Source organism: Acinonyx jubatus, chromosome A1 (genome assembly GCF_027475565.1).
Source record: "Acinonyx jubatus isolate Ajub_Pintada_27869175 chromosome A1, VMU_Ajub_asm_v1.0, whole genome shotgun sequence".
NCBI classification, from domain to species: domain Eukaryota; kingdom Metazoa; phylum Chordata; class Mammalia; order Carnivora; family Felidae; genus Acinonyx; species Acinonyx jubatus.
In genome coordinates, this window is record NC_069380.1 from 150,813,552 (window position 1) to 150,837,326 (window position 23,775).

Genomic DNA, 23,775 nt, shown 5'->3' on the forward strand with positions numbered 1-23,775 from the left:
GAGTCCGATGTGGGGCTCAATCTCATGAGATCATGAGATCATGGAGATCATGACCTGAGCCAAAATGAAGAGTCAGAGGCCTAACCAACCAAACCACACAGGTGCCCCTGTACTTACTATCTGAGAAACTTTTTCTTATTCAACAGTATGTCATGATTAACAAAATTTTTCTACTTTATTTTTCTTGTTATGAAAATTTCCATATTTAAAATTGATTAGATAAATACTATATAACTATTGACAGAAAGTTGTAGAAATTTTATAGCACTATTTCAAAGTTTTTTTTTTTAATGTTTATTTTTTTTTAATACTCTTTATACTCAAAGTGGAGCTTGAACTCATGACCCTGAAATAAAGAGTCTCATGCTCTTCCAAATGAGCCAGCTGGGAGCCACCAAAGTTCTTTTTAATGAACTCTCTTTTTTTCATAGGAGAAAATATATCACTTAGGCTAAATCTGTACAGTCAGATATTAAGAAATTTTATTTTCATTGATTAACCAACTGTCATGTCCCTTTAAATAGTCATATCCAGTGCCACTAATTCCCAGAGGAAACTGCAACTTTTGTATTTTTTTTTTCTTTTGTACATGCAGATTGGAGAAGACTCCCAAGAGAAATGATGCCAAGGAAAAAGTGCAAAAAAGGTACATTGACTAATGTAATAATCCAGGTAATAAAAGGTTATTGCTCAAATTCTAATTATGGAATGAATTCTCAATCTGAAGTTACACTCAGCATTCTGAATGCTTTTTCTTAAAATATGTTTGACATTTTGATTATTGTGTTAAAACTTTCTGTTGTTGGTTTTTTGCTTTGTTTTGATACTTTGTTTAGTTTTTCCGTTCTTTAATTATGGAATTTTGATGTGCTAGAGAAGACTTTTCAAGTATTGTAGACATTTTACTTTTGAAAATTTGAAATTTTGCATATAAATGTATTTGATGGTTATACCATCTATATTCTAAGTTTTTAACTCATATATTTGGAACTGGTAAAATTTGGGAACTGGTAGATTAGAACTTTATGTGGCACACAAAATACCAAAGTGAAAATTTCCAGTGTGGTGTTCTTTCATAATTCCGCTGAGTGAATAGTTGTTGAGAATCTACTATTGCCAGACACTGTGCTAAAAGAAATGAAACAGTGAGCAAAGTGGGAATAGTCCTTGCCTTAATGGGGCTTACAGTAAAATGAAGTAAAAACATTAAATAAAAACACACTGTTCTCAGTGGGAGGTCAGGGAAGTTTCTTCGAAGAAATGTAATTGGAGCCCGGATTGCATGATGAGTAAATTTACTAAGATGGAATTGGCAGAAGAGCATCCGAGAAAGACCAGGTTTGTGGGGGGAAATCATGAGTTACAGTGTAGAAGTGGTCTTTAAGTTTCCTTTGAAATATACAAACAGAAATGTTGAGCATGTTGTTGGATACAGGGGGATGGACTTCAAAATGGAGATGATAGGGATCAGCATAGGTACTATTATTGAAACTGTGAGGAAGGGTGAGATTATCTAGGCTGAAATTAGAGAACTAGAAGAAATGAGGGCCTAAGCCTAAACTTGGAGGAATGCCAAAATTTAATGGGCTGGTAGAGGAGGTTGAATCAGCAAAGAAAGGAGATGGAAGGAGAAGGGATGGGGAGGGAGAGAGGAGAACCAGAAGAGAGTGGAGTCACAGAAGCAAGAGTATGCAAGAAATACAGACCATTTCAAATGGTGATCAACAGTGTTAAAGGAGGTTAAACAAAATTGCTATGAGGTCAAGTAAGATACAGATTGGAAAATGTAAACTAATTTTTGACTTATTGATCATTGTTGCCCTCAGGGAGAGCTTTTTAAAAGATTTGTAAGCATGGAATTCAGATTGGAATGGATTAAATAGTAAATGGGAATTTAGGAAAAAGGGACAGCGAGCATAGATGAAAGTTCGGGAAATTTGGATATGAAGACTAAAGAAATGAGGTGCCTGGATGGTTCAGTCAGTTGAATGTCCAGCTCTTGATACTTGGTCATGATCTCATGGTTCTTGAGTTCAAGCCCCGTGTAGCTCTGTGCTGATAGCACAAAGCCTGCTTGGGATTCTCTGTCTCTCTCTCTCAAAAATAAATAAACATTAAAAGAAAGAAAGAAAGAGAAAGAAAGAAAGAGAGAGAGAGAGAGAGAGAGAGAGAGAGAGAGAGAAAGAAAGAAAGAAAGAAAGAAAGAAAGAAAGAAAAGAGAGAGAAAGAAAGAAAAAGAAAGAAAGAGAAAGGAAGGAAGGAAGGAAGGAAGGAAGGAAGGAAGGAAGGAAGGAAGAAAGAAAGAAAGAAAGAAAGAAAGAAAGAAAGAAAGAAAGAAAGAAAGAAAGAAAGAAAGAAAGAGGTGCACCTGGGTGACTCAGTTAAGTGTCTTGACTTCAATTCAGATCATGATATCACAGTCTGTGGGTTCGAGTCTCGTGTCAGGCTCTGTACTGACAGCTCAAAGCCTGGAGCCTACTTCAGATCTGTGTCTCCCTCTCACTTTGCCCTTCTCCCACTGACTCTCTCTCTGTCTCTCTGTCTCTCTCTCTCTCTCTCTCTCAAAAATAAATAAACATAGGGGCACCTGGGTAGCTCAGACTGTTAAGGGTCTGACATCAGCTCAGGTCATGATCTCACAGTTCGTGGATTCAACCCCATATCTGGCTCTGTGCTGACACCTCTCACTGTCCCTCCCCTGCATTTGCGCTCTGTCTCTCTCTCTCTCTCTCTCTCTCTCTCTCTCTCAAAAGTAAATAAACATTAGAAAAAAATTGAAAATAAATAAAAAATAAACATTTGTAAAATTTATAAAAAAGAATAGAGAAAAAGGGAAGTAGCCAGACAGGTTAATAACAGTAGGGTTAGCAATTAAGCAGAAGAGATTTCCTCCCTTACCCTTCTCTTTTTTTTTAGGCCTGGTATTTTGCATTTTGCTTTTTAAATAGACTTCATTTTTTTTTTTTACCATTTTATTTAATTTATTTTTTTTAATTTACATCCAAGTTAGTTAGCATATAGTGTGACAATGATTTCAGGAGTAGATTCCTTAATGCCCCTTACCCATTTAGCACATCCCCCCTCCCGCAACCCTCTGTTTGTTCTCCATATTTAAGAGTCTCTTATGTTTGGTCCCCCTCCCTGTTTTTATATTATTTTTGCTTCCCTTCCCTTATGTTTATCTGTTTTGTATCTTAAAGTCCTCATATGAGTGAGGTCATATGATATTTGTCTTTCTCTAATTTCGCTTAGCATAATACCCTCTAGTTCCATCCAGGTAGTTGCAAATGGCAAGATTTCATTCTTTTTTGATTGCTGAGTAGTACTCCATTGTGTGTGTGTATGTATATATATATATATACCCACATCTTCTTTATCCATTCATCCATCGATGGACATTTATGTTCTTTCCACACTTTATTGTTGATAGTGCCACTATAAACATTGGGGTGCGTGTGCCCCTTTGAAACAGAATACCTCTATCCTTTGGATAAATATCTAGTAGTGCAATTGCTGGGTTGTAGGGTAGTTCGATTTTAATTTTTTGAGGAACCTCCATACTGTTTTCCAGAGTAGCTGCACCAGTTTGCATTCCCACCAGCAGTGCAAAAGAGATCCTCTTTCTCCGCATCCTTGCCAACATCTGTTGTTGTCGGAGATGTTAATGTTAGCCAGTCTGACAGGTGTGAGATAGTATCTCATTGTGGTTTTGATTTGTATTTCCCTGATGATGAATAATGTTGAGCATTTTTTCATGTGTCAGTTGACCATCTAGATGTCTTCTTTGGAGAAGTGTCTATTCATGTCTTTTGCCCATTTCTTCACTGGATTACTTGTTTTTTGGGTGTTGAGTTTGATAAGTTCTTGATAGATTTTGGATACTAACCCTTTATCTGATATGTCATTTGCAAATACCTTGTCCCATTCCATCAGTTGCCTTTTAGTTCTGCTGATTGTTTCCTTCACTGTGCAGAAGCTTTTTATTTTGATGAGGTCCCAATAGTTCATTTTTGCTTTTGTTTCCCTTGCCTCCAAAAACATGTTGAGTAAAAAGTTGCTGTGGCCAAGGTCAGAGAGGTTTTTGCCTGCCTTCTCCTCGAGGATTTTGATGGCTTCCTGTTTTTTTAGGTCTTTCATCCATTTTGAGTTTATTTTTGTGTATGGTGTAAGAAAGTAGTCCAGGTTCATTTTTCTGCATGTCGCTGTCTAGTTTTCCCAGCACCATTTGCTGAAGAAGACTGTCTTTATTCCATTGGATATTCTTTCCTGCCTTGTCAAAGATTAGTTGGCCATACTTTGTGCGTCCATATCTGGGTTCTCTATTCTGTTCCATTGATCTGAGTGAAATAGACTTCATTTTTTAGAGCAGTTTTGGATTCACAGCAAAATTGAGCAGGTAAGTGCAGGTTTCCCTTATACTTCCTGCCCCCATACATGCATAGCCTCCCCCATGATTAATATCCCCCACCAGAGTGATACATTTGTTATAATTACGGATCCTACCTTGACATATCATTTTTACACAGATTCCATAGTTTATATTAGGATTCACTCTTGGTATTGTACATTCTGTGGGTAAAGGCAAATGTATAATGATATGCATGCACCATTGTAATATCATACAGAGTACTTTCACTGCCTTAAAAATTCTCTGTGCTCTGCCTATTCATCTCTTTCTCCTCCTTACCCCTGGCAACCACTGATCTTTTTACTGTCCTCATAGCTTTGCCTTTTCCAAAATGTCATATAGTTGGAAGCATTCAGTATGTAGTCTTTTCACATTGACTTCTTTTACTTAATAATAAGCATTTAATTTTCCTCCATGACTTTTCATGGCTTCACAGCTCATTTTTTGTTAGTGCTTAATAATATGGCATTGTCTGGATGTGCAGCAGTTTGTTTATCCATTTCCTTACTACAGGCATCTTGATGGCTTCCAAGATTTGGGAGTTATGAATAAAGCTGCGATAAACATCCACTATTGTGTAGACATAAGTTTTCAACTCCTTTGAGTAAATACCAGGGAGCATGATTGCTGGATTGTATGGTAAGAGTATACTTAGCTGTGTAAGAAACCACCAAACTGTCTTCCAAAGTTGCTCTACCATGTTGCATTCCCACCAGCAACCAATGACAGTTCCCGATTTTATATATCCTGGCTAGCATTTGGTGGTAGTGTTCTGCATTTTGGCCATTCTAATAGGTGCATAGTAAGTATCTCACTACTATTTTAATTTGCACTTCTCTGGTGACTTATGATGTGGAGCACATTTGCCATTTGTATATCTTGTTTGGAAAGAGGTCTGTGGCCCCTTTTTTAATGTTTTGTGTGGGTGTGTGTCTGTGTGTTCTTATTGTGAAGTTTTAGGAGTTCTTTGTATATCTTGGATAACAGTCTATAAGAAAAGCTTACTCCTGCTGTATCTCCTTTAGTCTCCTACCACTACTATATTCATAACATTTCTGACACCAGGTGTATGGAATTTTTTTTTCCCCACACCAAGCAGTTCTCTGCAACACCAGCTGGCTGTCTTACAATTTAATTCAGTTCCAAAATCAACTGGAATTAGCACAGACCCCACATGTTAAGGACTCAGTCCAGCTCCCCACTTCAAAAGCCAATTACAAGTAGTAGGTTCCCCAGATTACCCATAATTTCTATCCGACTTGGCTACAGATTAGGGGTTCCTATGACCCTCCTGCCACTTGGATTTCATTTACTAGAACAGCTCACAGAACCCTAGGAAACATTTAGGTTTGCCGGTTTATTATTTAATAAAGATATGATAGTGGATACAGATGAACAGTCAGATGAAAAGGTAGATAAGGTAAAATCTAGAATGATTCCTAACACAGGAACTTTTCTGTCTCCCTGGAGCTGGGGTGCCCCACCTTCCCAGCATGTGAATGTTTTTACCAACCTGGAAGCTCCTCAAACGCCCATACTTTGGGGATTTTTATAGAGGCTTCATCACATAGGTATGATCAGTCATGCACTCAGTCTCAAGTCCCTTTCCACTCCAGGGGAATGGAGAATGGAGCTGAAAATTCCAGGCTTTTAATCATGGTTTGATCTGTCTTGTGCCCTTATCCTGAAGCTGTCTAGGAGCCCTCCAAGAGTTGTCTCCTTAGAACAAAAGACACTCCTATCACGCAGTAAATTTCAAGGGATTAGGAACTCTGCCAGGAACTAAGGTCAAAGACTAATTAGAACAAAAGATGCTTCTAGTGTTTTTATCACTTAGGAAATTGTAAGGGTTTTAGGAGTTCTGTGCAAGGAACCGGGAAGAGAGACCAATATTTTTTTGTATTATTTCAAATAGTGCTTTATCAGATACGTCTTTTGCAAATATTTTCTCCCAGTCTGTGGTTTTTCCTCTCATTTTCTTGACATTATCTTTTGCAGAGCAGAATTGTTTAATTTTAATGAAGTCTACCTTATCAGTTATTCCTTTCATAGATCGTGGCTTTGGTGTTATATCTAAAAGGTAATTACCAAACTCAAGGTCATCTAGAGTTTTATAGTTTTGTGTTTTGTATTTAGGTGGTGATCCATTTTGAGTTCATTTTTGTGAAGAGTGTAAGGTTTTTTAATGTTTGTTTATTTTTGAGAGAGAAAGGGGGAGGCAGAGAGAGAAGGAGACAGAGGATCCAAAGCTGGATCGAAAGCTGGTTCCGTGCTATCAGCGCAGAGCCTGATGTAGGGCTCAAACTCATAAACTGTGAGATCATGACCTGAGCCAGAGTTGGATACTTAACTGACTGAGCCACCCAGGCACCCCTGTATTCACTTTTTTTTGCTTGTGGAAGTTTAGTTGTTCTAGCATCATTTGTTGAAAAGACTCTTTTCTCCATTGTATGGCCTTTGCTTCTTTTTCTATATTTTTGTGGGTCTGTTTCTGGGCTCTCTATTCTATTCCATTGACCTTTGTATATTCTTTCACCTTTACCGGGAAGTCTTGATTATCAGAGCTGTAGAGTATGTTTTAAAGTCTGGTAGTGTCAGTTCTCCAACCTTGTTCTTTCCTTCAATTTTGCGATGCCTATTCGAGATCTTTTGCCTCTCCATTTAAACGTTAGAAACAATTTGTTGATACTATAAAATAACTTACTAGAATTTTGATTGAGATTGCATTGAATCTATAGATGAAGTTGGGAAGAACTGTCATCTTCACAGTATTGAATCTTACTATTCATGAACATGTAATATCTCTCCATTTATTTAGATGTTTGATTTCATTCTTCAGAGTTTTATAGTTTTCTTCATATAGACTATGTACATATTTTGTTAGATTTTATCTAAGTGTTTCATTTTGGGGGTGCTAATGTAAACAGTAGTAGATTTTTAATTTCAAATTCCACTTGTTCATTGTTGGTATATAAGAAGGCTATTGACCTTTGTGTATTACCCTTGTATCCTGCAACCCTGCTGTAATCACATATTAGTTTCCAGAGTTTTGGTCTCATTCTTTCAGATTTTCTTCATAGATGATCATGTCATCTGTGCACGAAGATAGTTTTATTTCTTCCTTCCCAATCTGTTTACCTCTTATATCCTTTCCTTATCTGATGGCATTAGCAGGAACTTCTAGTACAATATTGAAAAACAGTGGTGAGAGGGAACTTTCTTGCCTGGTTCTTAATCTTAGTGGGAAAGTGTTAAACTTTTCACCTTTAAGTATGATGTCAAGCCTTTCACCATTAGATGTAGCTATCGTTTTTTTGGTGGCTATTCTTTATCAAGTTTAGGAAGTTTCCCTCTATTCTTTGTTGACTAAGAGTTTTTCGTTATGAATGGGTGTTTGATTTTGTCAGAGGCTTTTTATGCATCTGTTGATACGATCATGTGATTTTTTTTCTTTAGCCTGTTAATTTGATGGATTAAGTTAATTGATTTTGGAAGATTGAACCAGCCTTACATACCTGAGATAAATCCTACTTAGTTGTGATGTATTATTCTTTCTATACATTGTGGGATTAGATGTGGTAAATATTTTGTTGAAAATTTTTGCTTATATGTTCATGAGAGATTGATCTTCTGTTTCCTTACTTATAATATTTGTCTGGTTTTGGTATTAGGGTAATGCTGGCCTCACAGAATAAGTTAGGAAGTATTGCTTCATCTCCTGTCTGCTGAAAGAGATCCCCCTCCCCCTTTTAACAGCTTTATTGAGGTATCATTGACATATGATAAAATGCATATATTTGAATATATAATTTGGTAAATTCTGACACATGTATTTAAAGTGGAAGTATTTCTATTTTGTTTCATTTCAAAGCTACAGTATATAAGAATATTTAGCTTGATTGAGTACAAAATATTATGTTAAAAACCCAAAATAGGGGCGCCTGAGTAGCTCAGTCGGTTAAGTGTCCGACTTCAGCTCAGGTCATGATCATGATTTGTGAGTTCAAGCCCCGCGTCAGACTCTGTGCTGACAGCTTGGAGCCTGGAGCCTGCTTCGGATTCTGTGTCTCCTTCTCTCTCTGCCCCTCCCCAACTTGTGCTCTGTCTTTCTATGTCTCTCAAAAAATAAATAAATGTTAAAAAAAATTTTTTTTAAAAACCAAAATATTGTACATTGAGATATAATAGTTTTATCTGCTGTTTTTTTATACCTTTGGCTTTTATTGGGCAAATATATTATTTTTACAATATAATAACATGTGCATTAATGATACTGGTCATGTCCTAGTGGATCGTAAATTTGTAGCAGACTTTAAAGAGCCAAAAAGAATATATCTGATTTGGAAAAATTAATTTTTTCAAATACATCCCACTGACTACTCATCCTGAGAACTTTATATACACATTGATTATTAGTTAAAACTTCCAGTGTGTCAGAATTTCCATTTGTTAAAAAACAAAACAACAACCATAAAACTTTGTTTCCATTCTGAGCTTTTTTTTTTTTTTTTTTTTTTTTTTTTGCGTATTGTATAATTTTTGTGTTTTATTCCTGGTAAACTTATACTCTCCTTTTTGTTAAGATGGCCTCTACTGATTTACATGAAAGTAAATAGTACCCAAAGGGCCAAAGGCTGAAAAAGTTTTTTCTTGAAGAACCAGCTATTGGCAGATATTGAAAGAAACAAACAAGCAAAAATTCAAATATATGCATGTATTTGGCCAAAGATGACGGAAAAATGCCTGTTAATGTTCTGAGGTTAAAACAGTCTTTTAACAAATTTTGGAAATTTGACACTTCTCCCCCAGTTGTACATAAAATAATTAGTGATTATGTAAAAACAGTTTAATAAATAGCAAAAGATACTTAGTTGCCTTTTGGCAACTGACTTTCTTGGTTAAGAAATCAGTAGTTTTTAATAAGTTCATTTACCTGACCATGTTCTATAATACCCATTAAACAGACTTATGTGTTATGAAATTTAAATAATTCAACAGAAGATTCTTAGAGAAAAAGACTTCATTATGTGAGTAAATTACATTCTTAGCTAATGTTTTCTGATTTCAATATCATAATATATATTGAAATCTAGTTCATATATGATACTATATTTTATGTGCTACAGTTCAAATTAAACAGTCTCAAATTAAACCCTCAAGGGGAACAGAAAAAGTTACCCATGATTAAATCTACCTATTACCTTTTTTTGAACAAAACTTCACATAAATATGTTTGGGGTTCTGAGTTCAGTGACTCCCTGAAGGGCAATTTGGTATGTAACACAGTAAATTGTAATTCCATCAGTTATGGGTCATCTACCACAATCTAGAAATTTCTTCTTTTATAAGCTAAATGTTAATCTTTAACAAAATTACATATTTCTGAGCTATATTTTCCTGTGTTGCCAAGTAATTTCTAGGTATTTAGCTTGATTTGGGGAAAGGACTATAATACTTTCAATCACAATGGGACAATTTTGTAGCATATCTTAATGCCTTGGTGACTGACTGGAAGGATCTATATGTGAAATAATTCTCTATGCCCTGAAGTTTTACAATAGCTTCAAAATGCAATGTTTTTTATTTGGCTCAAAAAAATTACCCCAATGCCATTAAAACATTTATACTGCTTTGACTTTTCAGGTTGATATAATGGGCATATTCAGGGTAGCCATTTTAATCTTCATTCCAAAGATAATGCTTATATTGCATGAATATAACCTCTTTCTCATTTCCTTAACCATTGACAAATGGTTATTTATTTATTTATTTATTCTGCACTTGTTTTTTTATTTTCCGAACCTGGTCAAATTGCCCTACTTAAAACAAAGTACACCAATCAGTGACCAAGAAGCCAATGCAGATGATATATTTGTGAGATTCTTTCACTGGTCCTCTGGTGCTTCTTCCTGAAGTAACATTTTAGCAGTTTGGGCTTAATAACATTAATTGCCAGTACAGATTTTCAGTACTAGTAAAAAGATATGTGGTTACGGTCTTAAAAAACTTCCTATTAAGTGATTATCGTTGACTCCTGATCATGGAAAATTGGGGAGGCATGCTGATGGATTTTGTTATTCTTTTGGAAAATTCAGTGGGCAAATTGGGTGACTGCCCAGTAGGACATATCACTATGCTAGACAGCATATGAAATATAATACACAGTTTCTGTTATAGAAATATATGTTAACAGCGGTTTTACTTTAGCAGGCCCCAAATCCCAAAAAGCAAAGGCTACGGGCAAAGGCGCGTCACTCACTAATACTGCAGATGTATTGAAAAAAATCGAGGTAAGGTTTTCTTCTTACCGTAAGAGCAAGCTGTAAAAGTATCATGCCTCCTTCACCTTCTTCACTCTTTACACCTTCTCTCACTTGTTAATCGTACCTAGATTTGGCACAACCAATCCCAGCACACAGGGTAACTAGAAGGATTTGAACATTGTTGGCTGGTAGATAAGGAGGCTCCATCCTGTCCTTCATTACCACTTACCTGTCAACTTACCTTACCTTCTGTCGCCTACTTCCTTTCCCATGTATCCTATTTTCCCCTTGAATGTCTGTGTATTCTTATTTTCCCCTGGCATTGGAATTATGTATTGGAAAGAAACACAAAAGAGTTATATACCTAAAATGTATTTTTTTTAAATATTTTTAAATTATTTTTTAAGTTTATTTATTGTGAGAGAGAGACAGAGATAGAGTGCATACGCACAAAAAGGGAAGGGGCAGAGAGGGAAAGAGAGAATCTCATGCAGGCTCCCTGCTTACTACAGAGATCGACCCAGGGCTCGTCTCACAACTGCAAGATCATGACCTGAGCGAATGTCAAGAGTTAGACTCTTAACCGACTGAGCCACCCAGGCACCCCCTGAAATGTATTTCTTTTAAAAACCTCTCATTGTTTTTTCCTATTATTGTATATGTACTTTTTTAATGCTTTTTTTCTGTCTCATGTTGAGTGCTTTGAGAGAAAAGTACATCTTACGGAACTTAAGTTTATATCTTCATTGTTTTTAATATTTCAAAAATAAAAAAGAGAAAGTATCCAAAAGGTTAATAAACTGAAAATTTCTCCTCCCATTCTTGCCCCTAACCATCCAGTTCCCCCCTTGTAGACAATCAGTATTCCCTGTTTCTTACAGATCTTTCAGAAATAGTTTATAACAAATACAGATTTTTTTCTTTTTCGTTTTAAAGACAAAAGTTAGCATGTTACACTCTTCTGCATTTTCATTTTATTACTTGTAATCAATTGGAGATGATTCTATGTCAGTCTGTATACACTTGCCTCATCCTTTTTTTTTTTTCTCCTTTTTTGCCTACCCTATAAGAATGAACCATAGTTTATTGAACCAATACCCGATTGATGGACTTAATGTTTCATCTAGTGTTTTGCTATTATAAACAGTGCTGTAGTGAATTCATATTAAGTATGTCATTATACATATGTAAAGTAGATTTCTTGAAGTGCATTTCTTGGGTCAATTCTTATGTGTATTAGAAAATAGGGATGAATATTGACAGATCACTCTCAATGGAGGTTATACCAATTGAGGAAGTCAAGGCCTTAAAACTTTTACTTGTTGGGGCACCTGGATGGCTTAGTTGGTTAAGCGTCCAACTTCAGCTCAAGTCATGATCTCACAGTTCCTGAGTTTAAGCCCCACATCAGGTTCTCTGCTGTCAGCATGGAGCCTGCTTCAGATCCTCTGTCCCCCTCTCTCTCTGCCCCTCCCCCACTGGCTCGCACACGTTCTCTCTCTCTCTCTCTCTCTCCCTCTCTCTCCCTCAAAAATAAAATAAACATTAAAAAATAAAAATAAAGAAAACTTTTACTTGTTTGGTCAAGTTGGCATAGCTATGTGGTAACAGAAACTCATGTTTGTTATTTTATTTTTTAACTAGTACTTGAGCTGGAGATAACATGTATGAAGCCAGGAGGATATTGAAGGAAAAGTGATAACTGTCAGGTTTAACTGTGGTAAAATGATGGATGAGGTTGCAGAACTTGCCAACTTATATTAACTGAACACAGATTCAGACTGTTGTCAAAGCTTCTCAAAACTGCATATGACATGTGCTATAAGGAAGATTGATCTGAATGTAGTCTCATCAGAACAAATGATGCTTCCAGGTTTTCTACATTTAAACACCTTTTTCATTTTGCACATTGTTAAAATTAGAGTTTTAAATCTAGAAATCTAAATGAGTTAGCTTTATTAACTCTGAGTTAAAGAGTAAAATTAGCTTCTGGATGACTCTATTATTGTTTCATTTCTTTAGCAAAAGTAGTTGCAAATTTATTATAATAAAACTTATTTGGGGGCGCCTGGGTGGCTCAGTCAGTTAAGCGTCTGACTCTTGGTTTTGGCTGAGGTCATGATCTCTCAGTTCATGGGATTGAGCCCCACATGGGACTCTGTGCTGACAGCATGGAGCCTGGTTGGGATTGTCTCTCCCTCTCTCTCTGCCCCTCCCATCCTCGTGCTGTCTCTCTCAAAATAAATAAATAAACTTAAAAAAAAAGCTTCTGTGGATGGAGAAGGAGTAACATACAGTCAGATCTCATGATTAATGTGTGAATAATCAGACTGCAGTAAACTAATATTTGAGCTTGTATCTGTTTGATTTACAGGAAGGCCTCTCTGTAGGGTAGCTATGTATTATTTAAACTAGAAGAACTGTTCCCTTTCTATAAGTTAACTGTTTGCAAAGTGTTTTCATGTTATGTCAATCACATTATTCTTACAACAAATCTGTAAGATAGTAGGGGTAAATAGTTAAATCTCACAGAGGAGAAAATGGAGACTAATAAGCAGACAAACCAAAAATAGCAGTTTAACACAAAAAGAATAAAGTAGTGAGAGAATGTGTGTGGCTCTGAGATCATTTTTTTAAATTGCAGTTATCTGCAATAGTTCACCGATTTAAGTATTTTATGGGTTTGATTTAGATCTACGTGGTAGAAATAAAGTTGTTATTTATTTAAATATATTTGAGGTGGCAGTAATGGAAATAAAGACTTCCTAGTCATACACAGCACTGAATGAATTCTATATTTGAAAAATATTTTCCTTGATTAGCTTGAATAAGTGTATATCTAATTGTGAAATAATAGCTAATAGCAGGATTTTTCAGATATAGTGTATACTTTTCACAGAGTTAAATAAACATAGCAGCACAGTTTTCTTTTAACTACACAATATTCATGGGTTGTAGGCCTCTTTACCGCAATATGATTAAAATAGAAAAGAAAAAACTCCATATGTTAATGTCAACATAGCATCATTATATGTGGGTATGTGTGTATGTGTGTACGTATTTACAGACACTTCAAAAGATCTATAAACACTATTTTATATTCGCAGGGCTCGAATTCACGAACCAGGAGATCATGACCTGAGCTGAAGTCAGTCGCTTAACCGACTGAGCCACCCAGGCACCCCAGAGAGCATTCAACTTTTGATCTCAGGGTCCTGAGTTCAAGCTCCAGGTTGAGAATAAAGCTTACTTTAAAAGTAAATAAATAAAGGGCACCTGAGTGGCTCAGTCAGTTAAGCATTTGACTCTTGATTTTGCTTTGGTTCAGGTCATGATCTCACAGTTCATGAGTTCGAGACCTGCATTGGGCACTGTGCTGCTGGTGCGGAGTCTGCTTGGAATTCTCTCTCCCTCTCTCTCTGCCTCTTCTCTCTCAAAATAAATTAAACAGGCATTTTGAAATGTTATCATTATATTCTCTTTTCTCCTTTCATGTTGGAAGGACAAGAGAATAACATCCTGAAAGTGTCTCTCCATAAACTGAATCAACTCAATATTTTAGAAGGAGGTAGGAAGGAAATCATAAAAATAAAGCATTGTGCATTAGAGCTGATACCCTAGCAATACCTGAGATCTAGTTATGAACTAACAAAAACAAAGTAAATGCTAGTGTAATGACAAGACAGAGAGTCCCTCCTTTTTTTTTTTTAATTTTTTAAAAATGTTTATTTATTATTAAGAGACAGACACAGAGCATAAGCAGGGGAGGAATAGAGAGAGAGGGAGACACAGAATCTGAAGCAGGCTCCAGGCTCCAAGTTGTCAGCACAGAGCCTGACATGGGGCTCGAACTCACAAACTGTGAGGTCATGACCCGAGCTGAAGTCGGACGCTTAACTGACTGAACCACCTGGGTGCCCCAAGAGTTCCTCCCTTCTTGAGTGAACTCACAGTTTCCTAGGTGGTGGCCTGGAGTTTTAGAATAAGATGATAGGTTAACTACGTTCTCCTAAGCTAAGCAGGGAGGTTAAACTCTAGTGAATTCCATTTAAGTTAATGAAGTTCAAGGGCACCTAGGTGGCTTAGTTGGTTGGGCATCCAACTTCCGCTCAGGTCGTGAACTCACAGTTCATGAGCTCGAGCCCCACATCGGGCTTGCTGCTGTCAGCCTGTCAGCACAGAGCCCACTTTGGATCCTTTCCCTCTGCCCCTCCCCTACTCATGTGCTCTCCTTCTCTGTCTCCCTCTCTCTCTCTCTCAGAAAAAAATAAAATAAAATATTTTTTAATTAATGAAGTTCATTTATACCAGGAATTGGAAAAGAGAGGTGATGGTGAAAAATCAGATGAGGAAAATGAAGAGAAAGAAGGAAGCAAAGAGAAAAATAAAGAAGGCGATGATGATGAGGATGATGATGCTGCAGAACAAGAGGAGTATGATGAAGAAGAGCAAGAAGAGGTAATGGTCTATTGGAGGATGGTAACAAAGTTACTAAGTTTAAGGATTATCTAATAAGATTCAGATATATGCTATATAATTAAAATAACAAACCAAAACCAAGTTGATGGGTACCAGGGATGTATCATTATCACTGCTATCAATTCCTCAGTGTCAAGAGAATTATTATTGCATTGAAATAATGATACTAAACTGAATGTAGGAGGTAAAAATAACTCCAGAGGCAAGTTTGTAAGTGGAAGTCCACGAGTTAAGGAAATTGATTCAGATTAGCTTAAGATTTATCTACATAAAATTTTAAATCAGCAATGACAGTAATTAAGGACTTAGTCACTAAATTCAGAGTCTGAAGAGGAAATCCCTGCAATGCATACCATCATGTTTTAAATCCCAAAGTGCATGTGGACCCTGTCGGGGAACATGTATGATCCAACCTCAAGTATCCGACTGAGGCAGGACTTAGCGGTTTGGATTTGGGATTTCTAACTTTTAGAAACATGGTGCATTTCAAAATAGAGACAGTCATTTTTGATTATTTATTTTTGAGTAGATTAACTTTGTTGGTTATGGCACCTTTGGGACTTAGATACCTCTTGCAGTAGTCCTAGGCTGAGAGTTTCTTCTCCATGACAGTGCACTTTGTTTTCACTCCATTATAGCTCCTCACATGCCACCGAATCTTGTCTTTGCCTGAAACTGCTACAGCTGTGAAATCTTTATTATATGCTTTAATTAGTTTACATTAAATTTTGGATTTTTTTTTTTTTTTAAGAAGCTTCTGATTATTAACATTTTTGGAAGAATTTTCCTGAGTATTCTTTATTCTTCCAGATAGATTTTAAATTTAAACATTTTAAAATTAAACCTGTCTCCAGCTTTCTTTCCGGATCATTCACTTTTTTATTCCTACACTCTGACATGTCTGAGACCACCAGGCTCTCTGATTCTCTATTTCCCCTTCATTGGTTCCTTGTCTTAATTTCCTTCCCTAAGGGACCTAGACCCTTGCTCACCCTTTAACTGCTGTCCTGCCATTCCTCTCTTCCCTTGTCCTCCCAGCACCCACTTGAGATCAAAGTAACCTGTGATCAATTCCACTGTCTCCGCTTTTCCCCTCCAAACTGCCTATTGAGCTTTTTTGAGGAATCACAGGAACCCATGCCACTAAAACAACACTAGCCCCTTTTTGTTGGCTTACATGATTTCTCTGTTTCTCTTGTCAAATCCTCTGTCTACGGCAGTTATTTTAGATCATCTCTTTTCTTCTTAATCCCTCTCCTTGACTACCTTTCCTTTCACTCTTAGCAGATAATAGCATCTTCATACAGAAAATGAAGCCATCAAGAAGATACTCCCATAATTTCATGTCCTCTGCCTTCAGACTAAATGTCTTTCCTCCTTGTTTTTGTTTTTGTTTTTTTGTTTGTTTGTTTTTCCAGTGGAAGAAATAGGCTTCATCATATTTGGAACTAACTGTCTTGCCTTTTTGGGGGTGGGAACCATAATCCTCATGTCATTTCCCTTTTCATATTTTCAATCTCTTTTCCTACTCATATTTTCCATTCATGCATTAAAACATGTTCATCTCTCGGGACACCTGGATGGCTCAGTCAGTTGGGCATCTGACTTCGGCTCAGGTCATGATCTCATGGTTTGTGGGTTTGAGCCCCACATCGGGCTCTGTGCTGACAGCTTGCTCAGAGCCTGCAGTCTGCTTCAGATTCTGTGTCTCCTTCTCTCTCTATCTGCCCTTCCCCTGCTCATGCTCTGTCTCTGTCTCTCAAAAATAAATAAATGTTAAAAAAAAAATTAAAAAAAACAAACAAACAAATACATGTTCATCTCTCATTATGATTCCCCTCCAAGTGTGCTGCTGTGTCCTGGGAAGTTGTTTAGCTTGCTTCACTTGCTCACTGCCCTATAACCTCCTGCATTTAGTTCTTTTTCATCTGATTTCCACCTACATGCTCTTAAAATTGTTGCCACCAAGTTCACCAATAAATAAAATTTAGTCCTTATTTCACTGGACTTTTCTGCAACATTTAACACTCTCACAACATCATGATTAAAATATTATTTCCTTTATTTAAATTCAACAAATTAAGGTAATTATGGCATCAGCTACATGCCAGGCGTTGTGCTGGATGCTAAGACATAGGCAAACATTGTTGCTTTTCTGGGTTTTTGTGACACAACACTTCTGTTTTTCTCCTAGTCTGGTACCCTTTCGTGGTCTCTTTTGAATTCTTTTCTTTCTCATCTTTAAATGTTAGTATTCTTCAGAGTTCTTCCTTTGGAATTCCTTTTCTCTCTACAGTCTCCCTGTATGCATCCTTATGCAAAGTTTTAGTTGCCCTATATATACCTATTACTCATTTTCTTTCATTCAGTGTGTTTTTATACTAAGTGGTTCTTAGAATTGTACTAGACACGGGGAATATCAGGATCAGATACAGTTCTCCCATCAAGGATATTGGTTTAGTGGGGAGACACACAAGAGAAGAGACAATTATAATATAATGAATAATGCTATGGTGTAATACCTAGTTCAGGATGTTACAGGGGTACATAAGAAGGGCACCAAACTCCATTTTAATGATATGAAAGAAGGTATCTCAAAAAAGACAATCTGAAGACTAAATCTCATCAAGATGAAAAATGGAGTGGAGGATAATTACAGATAGAGGAAAGAGTGTGGAGAAGGCTTGCAGGCGAGGAGGGTATAGCATACTAGTGTAATTGACCAGGTGAGTCAGTATGGCTAGGCTGGAGGATGTAAGTGGGGGTGTGTGGAGACATGAAGCCAGAGACAAAAAAAAAAGGGGGGGGGGGAATCTTAAGTACCAGGCTGAACAATATTACCCTACCTGGAGTGCTGTGGGGAGCCATTGAAGGGTTTTAAGCCGTAGAGTAGTTTTATCATATTTGTATTTTAGAAAGCCCAGTTGCTTGGATTGGAAGGAGCCATGGTTAGACCATGTTTGAAAGTTTGTTGCTATGAACCAGTGGTTCTCTACCAGTGGTAATTTTGCCCTCTGAGGTATATCTGGTAATATTTGGAGACATTTTTGAGTGTCATAACTGGTCTTGGGGGTCATGGCGTGCTATTAGCTTTTAGTGGCTAGTGGCTTGTTTTCTAGACAAGGCTGGCTTTTGGAATGCTCTGCTTATAAAGTCTGCTTGAGGTGAGCTCTGTTGAGAGTAAGATCTTTCCTAACAAGAATAACAGACATCAGGATTCTAGTAGTTTCAGAATTCTGTGTTAGGCCTTAGCAAAGCACTAAACAGTTTATATAAATATATTTCCACTTTAATAGAGAAATGATACCTGTTTTGAGTATGAGGCTGCGTGAAGGATGAAGAGGGGAGATTAAAGACTTTTCTATATTTATTCTTTACTCTTTTTAGCAGTCAATTAATGAAAAAATCATGCTAATTAACTTACTTGATGTATTGAGGATTTGATAAGCATTGTTTCTGGAGAGTAAATGGAGCAACTATATATAGTTATTTATAACTATATATATGTATACTATATATATGTATATATATGTATGTATATATATAAGTATATACATGTATATATGTATATACATGTATATATATACATGTATATACATATATATGTATATATACGTACGTATATATGTACATATACATATATATGTATATATACATATATACGTACGTATATATGTACATATACATATATGTGTATATATACATATATATACATACGTATATATGTATATATACATATATACGTATGTATATATATGTATATATATGTATATATATGTATATACATGTATATATGTATATGTATATATATGTATACATGTGTGTGTATATATATACATGTATATACATATATATATGTATACTATATATATATGTATATACATGTATATATATATATCTATATAACACCTCTATGTAAAATTCAAGAAATACAGACTTTTTCTTTCCTCGGTCTTGTGAATATTGTTATTAAAGAAAAAAATCAAGCGTTCAAATGAAAGCCAAGAACCATTTAAGCCATCAGTTTCAACAAGTTCTCACTTTGTACCTGTATCAATATTATTAACATCACGAAATTACCTATTGTGAATCACTGAATGTACTTGGAGGTGCTCATGTCTAAAGCATAAATTGCATGTGCTTGATTTGGAATAGTGGAGTATCCCTTCCAATTTCATTTACAGTGAGGTTCATTTGAACTCTCAACCATGCCACACCTCCCCTGTACACTAGCCCCAGGCTTCAGCCATATTTCCAGACATCATTAGATTTCTTGGCAACAGAGAAACCAGGCCATCTTACTGGAGATGATACGGAAACTTACTGGATATAGAAACTTACAGTGTTGAGGGAAGACAAAGTAATGAAATCTATATCTGAATAATGCAAGTTGTCTTGCATTATTTATATAAAGTTACATAGTAAAAAATCCCACCACATAGATACTTATAAAGCTGAAATCCAGATGCCTTTCTTTAGAGAATAGTCTTTATTTTGTTACTGTATCGTAACTCCTGTTATAGAGAGTAGAAATGCAGATTAATATTTTTATGGCAGATTTCAATGATGTCCAAAAATCTAGTAACTAGTAAAATAAACATCTATGGACCTATCACCCAGCTTTAACAATCATCAGTTTATAGCCAGTCTTTCAACCACCCATTCATTCACCCAGTCCACTCCTATCCCGCCCCACTTCCATTCCCCATCCACCTTGGATTATTATAAAGCAAATCCCAGGCATTGTATCATTTCATCCATAAATATTTCAGTATGGACTAAAAAATAAGGACTCTTTAACAACATCACAACATCATTAGTACACCTAATATCCTTAATATCATCAAATATTAAGCCAATGTTCAAATATTTTCAATTGTCCGCCAAATTTTTTTTGTTTGTTCCAGTCAAAATCCAGATACATCCCACACACTGGAATTGGTTAATAATGCTCTTAAATTTCTTTTAATCCATATCCAAAATGGATTTTTAAATTTTTGATAGAAAGCACAGAAATATCAGGAATCATTTACATGGATAATAGTCTTACCCTGTCTTAATAATTGAAATGTTCCCAGGAGTTTAATCCCTCTTAACCTCAAGGAAACTGAGGGCTCCCAGATGGAATATGGCATTTTCTAGGTTTTTTTTTTTTGGTATCTTGAGGCTTGTATTTTGATAGAAAGCAAAAATCCCTCTACTTCCGCTCAATTACACATCAGGACTGAAAACCTCAGTTCTGGTGTACTTGAATGTTAATGTAAATTGGCTTTGTTTCTTGATTGTACATTTGTTTGGAGTAACTAATTGGTGGTTTGGCTAACTAAACCCTGTATCATCTTACTGAGGTATAATGAATTCGATGTATCATTCTACTAAGGAGTAACGGACATTCCTTCATTCTCTTAACTAGTTGGTGCCTGAGAATAGTAGGAGGTGATGGTCTTGTTGAAAGCAGCACAGGTAGATGGGAGTGAACAATATTTAAGGAGATGAAATAGCAGAGACTTTTTTAAAGCGGGATATATTTTCTTATTACCCATATTTGATATTCATAAATTAAGATTAAAGGGACAGCCTAAATTATGTTTAATAATGTTACTAATTCATTTTAATGTTAACTGAGAAATTTCTTACTTCACTTAGGAAAATGACTACATTAATTCATACTTTGAAGATGGAGATGATTTTGGTGCAGACAGTGATGACAACATGGATGAAGCAACCTATTAGCTATGGAATGTCTCCAAAAATATCTTTATGATATAGCTTCTAAATATTTGGACAGACTTGTTTTCTATTTCCGATAAGGAATGAGTATTGTATTTTTGTTCCTGTTTTGTTAGACAAATATTTGCTGTCAAAATACTCGGAACCACATTGAGTTTACATACTAGGTACCTTACCAGTTAGTCTCTGATGCTCTGACATTCCTTCTCAACACCCTGTCATGCCTCTTATGTGTTCAAGTGGATTTTTTTTTTTTGTATTATTCAGATTTGAATGTGCCTAGAGTTTTTGCATCTTTTAATCTATGTATTCATACTTGAACAAATTATTCTTGTTTAACTTGATCTGTTGTGAAACTAGTACTGGTCATCATAGTGGATTTCTGTAATCTGAACATTGATTAATACTGCACAAGGAGCACTTTAAAAACAAAGAAACTTGAAAATAATTTTATCTTTTACTTTTACATGGTATGTTCTGTGCTACGACTACATAAACCTATCGGAGTTCACAACGGTGTAATTTATGAGATTGGAAGTTTTGTGATCAAAAACATACACGCTGGGGAAAATGCCAGATTTTTGAGGTGTAGTGGCTGCTGTTAAATTTCATAGGACTTCTAGTTACCCAAGTGATTTATATCGCAGTGCAGAATAAAACTCAGGTCATTTTAAAATCAAGATCAATCTTTTTTGTTTATTAAAAACTAGCTCCCCTGCTTTTTTTCTATTTTGGCAGGGAAAATACCTAAAAACCCTCAGCCTCCAAAGACACACAAATGCCAAAGATTTTCAAGGGAATTCATATTATGTATTTTTAGATGATTGTTACCTACCAAAAGGAATAAATTTTCTCTTTAGGGAAGGTATTACCTATTACCCTGTAACCTTGAGAATCACAGCCAAATTCTATTTCTGCCTTTACCATTAGACTCAGTCTTGAAAATGAGCTTGGTTTTCTGTGCCTTAGTTTCTCCACCTGTAAACTATTTCCTACAAAAATTGCTTAAACACCAACCAAAATTTGCTGTATGTATTCATTCATACCTTATAGAAATGATCACTTAATTTTAATTTGGCCATCACCCTCTAAAAAATTGTAGGTTGGTAAGTGATTTAAAAGTTTTAAAAATCAAACTTATTTTCCTCAAAAAATATATTATAATCTGATTTTCCCATCGTGTATTCTGGAGGGGAAGATTGGAGAAAATGTATATTGTGCCATTTTGTAATGTGACTTTCTCAGGAAAAAGATCACTTTCAATTTTAATACCTCCTCAGTTAATTCAAGATGCGTGTGAAGACCATAGTTCAGTGCTGTGTTGATCATATGTGAATTATTGAAATAAGCTTCTGGGAAATTGTAAACATTCTAAATGGAAAACAGGAATAAAAAAGTCCACATTAAAACAACAATCTACTGGACTTAGAAGGTCATAAAGTTTCCAGTTGTAATGGGCAAATAGTCACTTAGGATTATTAATTAAAACATTGATGTTTTAGGGGCACCTGGGTGGCTTATTCATTTAAGCATTGACTCTTGATTTCAGCTCAAGTCATGATCTTACAGTCGTGAGATGGAGCCCCACGCTGGGCTCTGCACTGAGTGTGGGATTCTCTCCCTCCCTCTCCCTTTGCTCCTGACCCACTTGTGTGTGCTTGCACACATGCGCTCTCTCAAAAAATAAAAATTTAAAAAATATTGTTTCATTCTCTCACTTCCTTAGTACCTTAGCCAAATACCACTTAATTTATAGAAATCTGATCTCAATGGTTCTATTTACTTGCTTTATTATAAATCTGCAGATAACTTTGTGAATTGAGCAAATGCACTGAAGTATTTTTCCTAGCTTTCAATTTGCCTCCACAATTTTAGTCCAGCAGATGGTAAGACAGCCCTTTTAGGTAAGGATTAGCTCCAGGAGGCTCCAGCCATCTGCCTTAAGTGCATTGTCTTCCCCCCTTGGAAGATCTTTGTGGAAGTTTAAGGTTGACCAACCATGAGAACAGATAGGTAGTATTTGCAGGCTGCTTTACCAGCATGAGTCTTGTTTTTCTGGCTTAAATTCTCAGGGACTGTGAAGTTAGGTATTCCATAAGAAGGTAAACTTTAATGCAAAGATAGCCTCCTATATATAAAAAAGTACTTGAAGTGTCTTTAAATTTGCTATATTAACAGGCATACCTTTTTGCTACAATGCTTATTTTTTGTTTACACATTAAATTCTTACAAAACAAAATTGTGTCCTTTTGTTTTATATGAACATGTTTTATTTTGAGCCTACTTAAATATATTTGATAGAGAAAATACAGATTTTACCTAGTAAAATATTTATTGAGCAAGAATGACACTATCAAATATTCTTGAATAAACACCAACAAAAAAGAAAACTCAAGGTGATTAAAGTCATGATAAATTAAGATTTGGCAGTGTAATATTAGTGTGATCACTAGTATCACAAACCTACACTGGATACAACAGAATGCTAAGAAATCTGGAGGATCTTGTTAAACTTTCCATCCCCACCATAACGTACAGTGTCAATGGCTTTGCCTTAATATGGTTAAAGGCTCTGAAGTTAGTAAGAACTTTTTATTAAAAAGTAACTTTAAGTACAATTTTAAGGAAAAGTAAGGATTACATCACAAATTCTTCCACTAAATAAATAAAAGCTTCAAACCAACTTTTTCAATTCTTTTTGCTACTGGTAACTTTTAAAAATAAAACACCCTTGAAATGGAAAGGTGGTTTTATGATAAAATTTACACAAAATTTGTTAAATGTCTGACCCACAACTTGCTAAGAAGTCATGGATCATGCCTTTTAAGGTCATCTTCTCTGATATCGAAGAGCATCCAAAGAACACTCATCTGAAATTTGTTTTCATTTATGTCT

General features: G+C 35.8%; 1 protein-coding gene across 6 annotated transcripts in view; it reads left to right on the forward strand.

Moving 5' to 3' along the window:
- Positions 1-23,133, forward strand: part of POLR3G (RNA polymerase III subunit G) — a 103,772-nt gene extending 80,639 nt beyond the window's left edge. For 5 of the 6 annotated variants that reach the window (XM_027038361.2, XM_015065180.3, XM_053224857.1 and 2 more), the window contains exons 5-8: positions 596-646; positions 10,616-10,698; positions 14,983-15,129; positions 20,797-23,133. In XM_027038361.2, the coding sequence (XP_026894162.1) occupies positions 596-646; positions 10,616-10,698; positions 14,983-15,129; positions 20,797-20,883 (368 nt within the window). In that variant the 3' untranslated portion in view covers positions 20,884-23,133. The remainder of the gene's footprint in view (positions 1-595; positions 647-10,615; positions 10,699-14,982; positions 15,130-20,796) is intronic. The other variant, XM_027038387.2, reaches the window with a different exon arrangement.
- Positions 23,134-23,775: the final 642 nt, after the last annotated feature.